The sequence below is a fragment of the Dipodomys merriami genome, unplaced genomic scaffold, assembly GCF_024711535.1.
Source record: "Dipodomys merriami isolate MVZ:Mamm:240054 unplaced genomic scaffold, mDipMer1.0.p SCAF_357, whole genome shotgun sequence".
Classification (NCBI taxonomy): Eukaryota; Metazoa; Chordata; class Mammalia; order Rodentia; family Heteromyidae; genus Dipodomys; species Dipodomys merriami.
The window spans coordinates 887068-899075 of record NW_027205126.1 but is presented as its reverse complement, the minus strand read 5'-3'; the positions used below and the strand labels follow the sequence as shown (position 1 = coordinate 899075).

Sequence of the window (12008 nt, the reverse complement as noted above, 5' to 3'; positions counted from 1 at the left end):
CTTGAACTCTGGGCCTGGGCGCTGTCCCTCAGCTCTTCAGCTCAAGGCGAGCGCTCTACCACTTGAGCTACAGCACCACGTCCGGTTTTCTGGTGGTTTATTGGAGATAGGAGTCTCAAGGTCTCTCCTGCCCGGGCTGGCTTTGAACCTCGATCCTCAGATCTCAGCCTCCTGAGTAGCTAGGATTACAGGCGTGAGCCACCAGCGCCCGGCCCCAGCTACGTTTAATCATCGCACTTATTCCTCCCAGCCCATTGCCATCTCTCTCTCTCTCTCATCTTTCATTCAAGCTTGGTACCAACAGTTGTGATTTTTTTTTTGGGGTGGGGGGAAGGGGGTGCCAGTCCTGAGGCTTGAACTCAGGGCCTGAGCACACTCTGAGCTTTTCTTTCTTTTGTTAAAATTTTAATAGTTATTTTTCCTTTTATTAATCTTATATGGTACCAAGGAATGGAACATAGGACCTCATGCATGCTAGGCAAGCACTTTACCACTAAGCCACATTCCCTTTATTTCTTTTTTTTTTTGGGGGGGGTCCAGTTGTGGGGCCTGATGGGTGCTGTCCCTCAGCTCTTCAGCTCACGGCTAGCGCTCTACCACTTGAGCCACAGTGCCACTTCTGGCTTTTTTCTTTTTGCTTATGTGGTGCTGAGGAATTGAACCCAGGTCCTCAGGCATGCAAGGCAAGCGCTCTACCACTGAGCCACCTTCCCAGCTCCCTTTTTTTTTTTTTTTCCTTCGGTCAGTCATGGGGCTTGAACTCTGGGCCTGGGCACTGTCCCTCAGCTCTTCAGCTCAAGGCGAGCGCTCTACCACTTGAGCTACAGCACCACTTCCTGTTTCCTGGTGGTTTATTGGGGATAGGAGTCTCACGGTCCCTCCTGCCTGGGCTGGCTTTGAACTGCGATCCTCAGATCTCAGCCTCCTGAGTAGCTAGGATTACAGGCGTGAGCCACGCGCCCAGCTTTCCCTTTATTTCTTAAGGCTCGTGTTCTACCAATTGAGCCACAACTCCACTTCTGGCTCTGTGTGTGTGTGTGTGTGTGTGTGTGTGTGTGTGTGTGTGTGTGTGTGTGTGTGTTTAATTGGAGATAAGAATTTTAACCACTTCTGGCTGTGTGTGTGTGTGTGTGTGTGTGTGTGTGTGTGTGTGTGTGTGTGTGTGTGTGTGTGTGTGTGTGTGTGTGTGTGTGTGTGTGTGTGTGTGGTTAATTGGAGATAAGAATTTTAAGGACTTTCCTGGCTGGGCTAACTTTGAACCAGGATCCTCAGATCTCAGCCTTCTGAGTGGCTAGGATTACAGGTGTGAGCCAGTGACACCCTGCAGTTGCAAATTTAATAGTAAGCTGAATGCTACTGTCCTCCTGCCTCAGCCTCCATACTTTGTTAGGCTGTGAATAGTAGAATCTCATTTTTTTGGAACAACAGTGCCCAGATGGAGACATGGTGGGCTTGAACCAAAGTTAAAAAAAAAAAAAACCTCTGACGTGCATCATTCTGAGTGTAAGCCCTACATGGAGCTCCTCCACGTAAGGTGGTGTTGACGGTGCTGTGGGGTGAGCATTGTTAGAGGGGAATGCATAGAACTCGTTTCAGAGATATATTAGAATGGAAAGTGTATGATGAGCACTAAATGATAAGCCAGGGACAAGCGCCCTGCAAGTTCAGGGAGGAGAAATGGTTTCCAGCTGAGGCCTTGGTGGGAAGTGTATCTGAACTTTGAGAAGGAGGTACAATGGTGGGAAGTGTATCTGAACTTTGAGAAGGAGGTACAATTTTGACACTGAGAGAAAGAAGCTCTTCCTGTGTGGGATGGCAGAGCATGTCCAGAGGCGAAGGGTGTGGGTGACTCTGGGTGGCGGTGTGGCTGATGGGCAGCGCTGCTGTCAGGGCTGGGGGACGTGAAGGCTGGGGAGGAACTACCATGGGGAAGGCTATTTTAGGAACTCGGTCTGGCAGCGTTGTCCAGGAGGCAGGGAGGAGTAACTAGGGCAGAGATGTCAATTAGCAGGTCACAGCAGAACAATCCAGAAGGAATGAGAATAAGAGTGCAAATTTGATATGACAGTGGGAAGAGGAAGAAGGGAAAGAACAACTAATTGGATTTGATGAGTACACATAGGAAAAGTCACATGAATTTACATTTCATTCATACAAGTAATTAAAGTAATATTTCATGGCTTGGGCACTGTTGAAGGAAACCTTCTTTCTACTTATTCATTAATTTATAGAATATTTAGCCCCATCCTTGTAGTGACAAAGCTTTTACATAAGCCCTAAGAACAGTGTATTCGTTAGCTTGGCCTGCTATACCAAGATCACCATACTCTGAGTGGCTTAAACAATAGAAATTTATTTTTCGCAGTCTGGAGGATGGAAGTTCAAGCTCAAGGTGCCAACAAATTCACTGTCTGATAAAGTCCCTCTTCCTGGCTGTTGTACCTCTAGTCTCTTTCTCTTCCCGTAAGGACACTAAGTTGCATCGCAGAACTACATCCGTATGACCTTACCTAAGCTGAATCACCTCAAAGGCTTCACCTCCTCATTGATGGCAGGGGAGTTCATAACAAGCGGCCCTTCTCTGGCTGGATCCTTGCCCATCTTTTCATCGAGCTCTTAAGAGTTAGCAGGACTGGAAAGGTGGCTCAGTGGTAGAGTGCTCGCCTTGCGTGCATGAGGCCCTGGGTTCAATTCCTCAGCACCACATAAGCAGAAAAAGCTGGAAGTGGCGCTGTGGCTCCAGTGGTAGAGCGCTAGCCTTGAGCTGAAGAGCTGAGGGACAGCGCCCAGGCCCAGAGTTCAGGCCCATGACTGACGGGGCGGGGGGGGGGGGGGGGGCAGAGACAATCCTGTGCAAGAGAAAGGATTCAACTTGAGTTTTTCATAGGGTTTTTTGCTTCATAAATGGAATGTAAATGTGCTTCTGAAAAGGCGGTCATACTTTAGGGGGAGAAAGAAGTAGAAGCTGACACAGGAGGAAAGCTACCTTGAAGGAAGATCAGCGCCCTTCGGCAGAGGGACAGAGCAGCTCCAGGTGGCTGTGCAGAAACCCTCAGCATGTACTTCCTTCCTCCCGTCCCTCTGGCCTTCTTCCTCCCCTTGGATCTGTGATCTCTGCAGGTCAGCCTGGAGGGCAGAGAGCAGAGAGGCAGGTGCAGACAGAAGTGACAGAGGGTGGTACCTGAGGGATGTTGGAGGGATGTGCTTGGACAATACTCTTTGTAGACTTAACAAATGTGAGAGCTGCAAGGCTCATGAGAAGGTCTCACCCTTGCTCTACAGGAAGAAATGAAGCCCTGTGGACGCAGCAGCGTGGGTTTAGTGAGTTGTCAGAGACCTTCTGATGCTCCTGGCCACGGAGCTTCCATCAGTTCTCCCAGCCCTCCCATCCCACCTCTGCAGCCTCTGCCGAGCACGTGTGAAGCTGGCGGTACTCTAGCTGTTACTCAAGGGCACCCATGGTAGGACGAGCTTCTGTGCCTCCGGCTACAGAGCCATCATGGGAATTGAGACAATGGGACAGACTATTAAAATTGTGGTTCTCGTGTCACTTTTTAAGATGTACACAAGTGTGTGTCTGTCTCTATGCAAAACCGTGATCATTTTGTACGTAATTTTTTATTAAGTAGTTGAACAAAGAGGTTACAGTTCCTTGAGTCAGGTTATGAGTACAGCACATCTTGATCAGTGTCGCTGCTTCCATCCTTCTCCCCCATTATCTCCCTTCCTTTCCTTCCTTCATTACTTAGTTCACTTGCTCCATAACGTCTATGGAATGTCAGGATTGAACTTGCTCATCCTTCCTCCATTTGTGTGCCCTTCCCCTTGGTCCCCTCTCCCCCAATATGTTTGTTTTCTGGTATTCATTTTGTTAAACAGTTCATTAGTTGTTCAGAGGAGTCACACCATTGGATTCTTCCCCAAAGTATACAATCCTTTAGTCTGTTTATGAGTGTATGCATGGAAACCCTGTATATGTTATTGTCTATGTTTGTATTTTAGATCTAGCTTCCACATGGGAGAAAACGTGTCATTTGTCTGTGAGCCTTATTTAATGTAATTTTTTTCTTGGCCCATCCATTTGCTTGCCAGTGACACGGATGAGTAACATTCTGTGTGTATACACATCACGTTTTCTTGATCTGCTTCTCTGCTGTAGGACATTTGGGCTGTCTCTGATCTGGCCATGCTCTCGGCTGTGGTGAACCGTGCTGCAGTGAACATGGAGTGCACGTCTTTATCGCGTCCTGACTTGTGATGTTAGGGGCAGATGCTGGATCGTAGGGAGATTCTCCCTTTAGTTTTTTGAGGACCCTCCAAACTGCCTTCCATAGTGGCTACAGTAGTTTATATTCCTACCAGCAGCACAGTAGGGCTCCTTTCCCCCACAGCCCTGCCAGTCTCTGTCATTGCTCATGTTTTTGATACTGGCCAATCTTACCGGGGTGAGATGGAATCTCAACGTTGTTTTTAACTTGCATTTCTTTTACAGCCAGTGCATATAGTTTTATAGATTGTCTTTCCACTTACTAATGAACCATTTACCACACAAATTGTCTTAGAATTGGGGTTTTAATAGCAGCAGTATGTAAACTCTCAAATTTATATTGTCGTTAGACATTTGGTTCAGTTTTTGTCTGTCATGGTCAATAACACGGCACTATATAGAGGCACAGGCACCTAACACGCTTCCCTGTCTAGCCAGGATGCTTCTTTCATGAACGTAATTGCCAGACAAGCACCGTCTGTGGTCCTTTCTGACGGGGGGAGGCAGACTGGACGGGGCTTGAAGACTAGACGTCCCTAGTCTGGTCTGTTTCTGCAACTCTCTGGTGGGACACGTGTCACACTGCCCTTGTCTGTGAAGCAGGACAGTACCACACATGTACCTTGCACATGGAAAGCATGCGCTGGCGCATGCTCATGTGCCTTCCAATGAGATGTGCAGATGGCCTGCATGCGCATGTGCTTGTCTGGCTTTTATTCAGTATCAAGGAAAAATTAAAATGGGCTTCAAAATAGACAGATGTCAACGCTGAAGAATTCTCTCAGTGAAAAAGAAACCCACTGCTGAGTCTTAAGTTATTGATAATGGAGGAATTCAAAACTGTCATCCGTGTAGTGGCGCACACCTGGAATCCAACGCTTGGGTGGTGGAGACAGGAACATCGTGAGCTGGAGGCGAGCTGGGTTATTTGGTGTGGCCCTGTCTGGAACGCATTCATGTACACACTTGCCGCTCTTTGTATTATGTGATCTCGCAACTCTATAAACTTTCTTTCTTCCTTTCTTCCTTCCTTCCCCAGTGCTTGTCTTCAAACTCTACCAGCGGGCAAAGCATGTGTACAGCGAGGCTGCCCGAGTGCTGCGATTTAAGGCAATCTGTGAAGAAGCACCTGACAACACGGTCCAGCTGCTGGGAGAGCTGATGAACCAGAGCCACGGGAGCTGCCGGGACTTGTACGAGTGCAGCTGCTCAGAGCTGGACCAGCTGGTGGACATCTGTCGGTAAGGCAGAGAGCACAGCAGGGAGGGGACCGAGGGCTTTCACCACAGAACACTGCTTAGGTTAATGACGCCATCGTAGATGAGGGCCTCTCACGGTACACAGTTGTATGAGGCTTGGGCATGGAGTCCAGGCGTTACGACATTGTAAGCAGGACTTGAAGGCCTGTGAGGAGTAAACCTTCCAGCATGGCGTCTCTCCTCGCACATGGCCCTTACTTGCTCATGCTGTTTTTCTTACTCCACCATGGCTGGGCTAGACGCTGCCGGTGTCCCAGTTGTTCCGTCCAGAATGGGCGGCTGATTGGGGGGCTTGAACTTGCTGGCATGCAGGGGAATTCCGAAGGAATCACTAGAAGGTTAGCGTTCCCTGCCTTCCAGGGCGAGTCCAGGTATCTGAGGGGAAAGAGGCCTGAAGAAAGCAAGTGTCCAGTGGGTTGAGATGGAAGTGGAAGGAGAGACGTCCAGAAACCCTGAGTATATCTGAGGAGGAGTGGGACAGCAGCGCGGCCCCTGGCGCAGGAGCAGACTCACTGACCTTGTGAAAGGGAAATCCGGAGACCTCCCCAGGGCTACATGCCGTTTCACTGTGAGAAGATAATGTAGGGCTGCGTGCAATTAGTAATGGAAATATAATTAACTACGTGGCGCCTGTGGCTTGCCGCACTCACACCACACTCCCAGCTGAATAATTTACGCCAAGTAGATCGAATGATCACGAATGGCATGTGTAACCAACTTGTTCAGAGACTTGAACACCACGTTACAGTGTTGGCTTGGTCACTGCCCAAAAGCCTTCAGAGCCTGCATTGTAAGTGCTCTTTGCTGAAATACCGAGGGCCCAGTAAATGGAAGGAACAGACCACTATTGTTCAGCTCTGGAAGTAAGAAATAGTGGGCTGGTTTGGGCAGAAATGAGGCATCTTTGCCTGGGGAAGAAATAGAATGGTTAATCTTACCTGAGAAGCTGGGGAAAGGGAGCGTGAGCCTCCTGGAACTCTCCCTGGGCTAGTCAGCTGGCACTTGCTTAATCCACTGGGCCAAGTGCGGTAAGTCTATGAGCAGCAGAAAAAACAGAGCCTGAGGGGCTGGGCGGACATGAACAGAGGAGAACAATGTGGGGAGAGCGCGGCTGTGGCTCAGGAGTCAGAGCAAGAAGTCCAGTGAGGAGAGGGCAGCGGTGCCGCAGGGAGGGAGCTGTGCCTTGGGGACGGTGGGAAAACTCTGGCTCGGAAAAGAGAAAGGGGGCAATGGGAGTGCTGAGTGATCGTGCCAGAGGCCGCGAAGGGAGAGAGACGCCAGGCAAGACTGAGTGGACGAAAGGGGCACCAAGAGCACCCCTGGGTTTCTGGCCACATCTCTCATAGCCATCTCCACAAAGTCACAGCATCATGAGATTAAGCAGGAAAGTGAAGAGAAAGACCAGAGAAGGTACTGCAGGTAAAGTGACTTGAACAGGTTGGCTCAGTGGACTGGCAGCAAGCTTGCCTCTCGCCCCTGAGCTGTGATTGCGGCCAGCGGTACGCCATCTTCTCTTCTGCCCTTTGAGGCTTTCTGATGCAGAGTCCTGGTTTTCAGCATTTGAGTACGGAGCAACGCCATGCCTAGCAGAGAGGCAGTGTGGAGGGGAGACAGATTTGAGTTCTAACTCAGCTTCTTTTCATGGTCTTAAAATGTTCATCTCTAGAAGAACTTTTTAAAATGTGGTTTAAAAAAAAATCTTTTAAGCCAAGCACCAGTGGCTCGCACCTGTCATCCTAGCTACTCAGAAGGCTGAAATCTGAAGATCTTCGCTTCAAACCAGCCTGGCAGAGAAGTCTGATTTCTTCTCTCCAAAAAGCTGGAAGTGGAGCTGTGGTTTAAAAGAAGCTCAGGACTGGGCACCAGTGGCTCACACCTGTAATCCTAGCTACTTGAGAGGCTGAGATCTGAGGATCGTGGTTCAAAGTCAGCCCAGGCAGGAATGTCTGTGAGACTCTTATCTCCAATAAGCCACCAGAAAACCAGAAGTGGAGCTGTGGCTCAAAGTGGTAGAGTTCTAGCCTTGAGCAAAAAAGCCCAGGGACAGCGCCCAGGCTCTGACTTCAAACCCCACAACTGGCATACACTAAAAAAAAAAAAAAAGTCTTTTAAAGCTGGGTATTTGTGCCTCATGTCCATAATTCCAGCTACTCAGGATGCTGAGATCTGAGGATCACAGTTTGAAGCCAGCCTGGGCAAGAATGTCTGTAAGACTCTCATCTCTAATTAAGCAGCAAAGAACTGGAAGTGGAGCTGTGGCTCAAGTGGTAGAGCGCAAAGCAGCTCAGGAACAGCACCCAGGCTCCAAGTTCAAGCCCCAGGACTGGGACCTAAGAAAAATTTTTTAAGTCTTAAAAAAGTGTGCACGATTTTTTTTGTTGTTGTTGTTGTTGGTGGTGGGGCTTGAATTCTGGGCTTGGGCGCTGTCCCTGTGCTCTTCAGCTCAAGGTGAGTGCTCTACCACTTAAGCCACAGCACCACTTCTGGTTTTCTAGTGGTTTTTATGGGAGATAAGAGTCTCACGGACTTTCCTGCCCGGGCTGGCTTTGAACCTCGATCCTCCTGAGTAGTTAGGATTACAGGTGTGAGCCAGCTATGTGCATGATTTTTATGGCTATCGTAAGTGGGGTTGGAAGAACATTTTAAAAATTTTTAACTGTTGTTTTGGGAAATTCCTTTCCTTAAGGGCAGCTAAAAGTGTTTGTGAGTAGACTTTTCATCTGTTGTTTCCTAAGTGGGGGAAATGAGTTGTATCCAATAGAAGGAACCTTACTCCTTTCTTTAGTTGTTTGCTAAGTTCCAAAGTGAATGTCTACTTATTCCATAACCATATAGGTCTGAGTTTCCCATATAGAAAAGTTAATCTGGGTGCCAGTGCCTCACGCCTGTAATCCTAGCTACTCAGGAGGCTGAGATCTGAAGATCAGGGTTCAAAGCCAGCCTGGGCAGAAAAGTCCGTGAGACTCTTATCTCCAATAAACTACTCATCTTTGGGCTCCTGATGTGAATTGCTCTTGTGCTGTCATTCAACCACAGCTGGCTAGTGGTGGTACTGGGGTTTTACAGGACAGGGCAGGCTCAAAGAGGGTTGGTTGTTGAGGACATTCATTTCTGTCATGTAAATATTTATATGCCATGTGAACCTTTTTAATGTAGATGTTTAAGGCATAAAGAAAGGTTTTTAGAAGACTGCAAAAAATGGTAAGAATGTGATAAAGAGCAGTGAAAATTGGGGGAGACACTGGGGAAGTGTTGCTGGTAGTAACCATGGGGAAGTTTCAGAGCAGCTTTGGAGACACCCTTAAGCCTGGCAGCATCTGAGCCCTGTTGTGTGTCACTGGGCCGGGCAGGGGCCACGCGACATGTGCTGGGTAGGACCCTGGCAAGGCCTGGTAGAGTTACTCTGGTAGACCCACTCTGGTAGAGCCTGGCTTTTGTTCAAGAGCCACACCATCGGGGCTGGGAAGTTGGCTCAGTGGTAGAGTGCTTGCCTCGCCCTGGGTTTGATTCCTCAGCACCACATAAGCAGAAAAAGCTGGAAATGGCACTGGGCCTCAAGTGGTAGGACGCTAGCCTTGAGCTGAAGAGCTGAGGGACAGCACCCAGGCCCAGAGTTCAGGCCCCACCACCACCACCACCACCACCAACAACAACAACAGTAAAAGAACCACATCATCCCAGCTACCTTAAAAGAAAGTTAGCATGAGGAGAAGGTATGACCAAGACTGGGAAGGCTGTCATCTTTGAGGACAAGATGGAGTAGGAGCATGTGCAACATGCATGAGAATAAAGGGCTTGAATACCCACAATGCCCTTGGATCTCCCCCCCCCCCCCTCCCCAGCAGCAGAACTTGGTGGATCTGAACGTGGCCACCTTTGGAAGGCTCCCAAGAGGGAGATGCCTGGGACACACTCAGGACAACATGAGGGCCTACTGGAGAGAAAAAGGAAGAAACAGGAGGATGCCATCACTAGTGTTTGCTGGCTTTTTCTTTCGTTATTTACTGCCTTTCAAGAGAAAATCACTTTAGAGCCCTAAGAAAGGACCAAGAGTAGAAGGAAGGAAACTATAACTTAATACAGGCTATTTTTTAAATTAATGTTGGAACTGTAATTTTGTGAAATGAAATAATGAAGGAATATGATGTTTGTCCAGTTTTTTTAGATCACTCACAAATGAACAAAATGTGAATTTAAACAAACAGCTAAATTCTTAAGTAGAATTTCCTGAGGAGCATGGAGCAGTTTTGAAAGGAAGTTAGTAGCATGTTATGGGTTCCCTGATTTTACTTAAGGAAAACATCGTTGATGCCTTTTGTTTCTGTTTGGACACTTGCTGAAAATAGAGACAATGCATGGCTGTATGTATTCCTGCTGTAATTGCCCAAGCTCCTAAGGGAGACAGATGTCAAAATGGAATGGACTGACTACTGAAATGAACTGGCTTTCTTGTCCTCAGAAGTCTTTCCTGGTGTGACTGTGTGCTGGGCTGCTCAGTCCTTGGCCCATCCTGCTGATCTTCGTGCAAGCACTGTGATGAAGACTTTTCATCTGAGGCTTTGGGTCTCTTCTGCATCGCTCCAGGAGACCCAGAGACCCTGCCCCCACCCTGTGGGCTCACTGCTCTAGGCCTCTATCCTGCACATGCTGATCTAGACCTAGTCCGCATATAGCACTTGCTCAAACCAAAGCAACTGCTCTTCAGCGATCTTATGGCCTCCATTTCTTTTTTATTGGTTAGTCGTGGGGCTTGAACTCTGGGCTTGGGCACTGTCCTTGCGCTCTTCAGCTCAAGGCGAGCGCTCTACCACTTGAGCCACAGCGCCACTTCTGGTTTTCAAGTGGTTTATCGGAGATAAGAGTCTCACACAGACTTTCCTGCCCGGGCTGGCTTTGAACCTCGATCCTCAGATCTCAGCCTTCTTCTGAGTAGCTAGGATTACAGGCGTGAGTCACCGGCACCCGGCTTATGGCCTCCATTTCTAAATTAAACATAGGCAACATTTCATAATTCTTTATCTGAACAGGATTTGAAGGCTGTGGTTTCTTGAATCTAAAGCAATCTGAAAATGTTTCTAACTTGACTAAAAATCATCAAAGTTGTTCTAGAAGCTCTATTTTTCTGATTTTCTTGGCAGTTCCCAGGGAACAAAAGCTCCAAGTCCTTCTAACTAGAGAAAATGCTAATGACTACATATTTACACAATATATTTTAGATAATAGAACAAATATATTTCAGTAGGACCTGCCAAAACCTGGAATTGTACTTGACTGGTGTTAGATGGAAATAATCTTTCTCTCAATTCAACATTTCCTGAGATTATGATTAGCATTCACTCGTATAATACATAATATTTACTCACTTTGGACTAAATGGGTTTGGGCTGAACTGCAAGGCATCAGTCCTTATTTTCCCTTTTTCTAGGTTGTAGCACAGTTGGCTCTTTCTGGATTCCTCACCATGGTTTCCATTGCCCTGTGCCTTGGAACCTAGTAAGATCTTTACTGTCAAATCAGGTCTGTAAAAGTAGGAAATGGTGCCTGCATAATTCACGGTATCAATATCCTTTTGAGGATAAAAGGACAAAGGGGAATGCTCTTTATCATCTCCATCCCTCAGACGCACTCACCTTAGTTTTATGGATCATGTTTTCCGAGACAAGAGGCTGTTCTGGACTACAGCTGAATGTTTGAGAGATATGCAGTGATTAGTAATCTTATTGTCTGTAAGTATTTTGTAAAAAATCTATTCTTGCTTGAAAAACATACATACATCTATATAATTTGTGGCAGTTGTGGCCCTTGAACTCAGGGCCTGGGCACTGTCCCAAAGCTCTTTCATTCAAGGTGAGTGCTCTACCACTTTGAGCCATAGCTCCACTTCCATTTTCTGATGGTTACTTGGAGATAGGAGTCTCATGGACTTTCATGTCTGGGCTGGCTTTGAACTGTGATCCTCAGATCTCAGCCTATTGACTAGTGAGGATTACAGGCATGAGCCACCAGTGCTTGGCCTGAAAAACACAGTAAGACAAAGATGGAAAGAAATCAGTTGAGAGGATTCAGGGGAAAATGATTTAGTAGGGTGTAATAATTCTGATGGATAATTCTAGGGATAACCCTGTATTGATATTTTCCAGGAAGTAAAATAGCTCATTTAGATGGAAGAGAGGGACAAAACTGTGGTAAACTAATTAGAGTGTTTTTAATCTGTGACTAATTTGGAGTAAATTTCGTTAGGAAGATACATTGGGAGGATAAGTAGACTTGTCAGAGTAAGTTATGTCTTTCAAAGATGAACAACCCTTGCCCTCGATATAAGCCTTTTCACTACGGATCAGATCTCACCTCTGAAACTGTGCCTGCCTCTTTGAAACCTGGTGTTGCTGGGTGGCAGCTTGTATAGCTGACTCCATCTCAATCAGACACCTCCCGCCTGATGGAAATTCCAAGTCCAGTGGTCACAACAGCTGTGGCACGTG

At 47.4% G+C, this 12008-nt stretch overlaps 1 protein-coding gene across 5 annotated transcripts in view; it reads left to right on the top strand.

Annotated features, from left to right (window-relative positions):
* LOC138804122 (N-acetylgalactosamine kinase) overlaps positions 1–12008 on the top strand; it is a 95755-nt gene that overhangs the window by 82271 nt on the left and 1476 nt on the right. For all 5 annotated transcript variants that reach the window (XM_069988396.1, XM_069988397.1, XM_069988398.1 and 2 more), the window contains one exon: positions 5307–5508. In XM_069988396.1, the coding sequence (XP_069844497.1) occupies positions 5307–5508 (202 nt within the window). The remainder of the gene's footprint in view (positions 1–5306; positions 5509–12008) is intronic.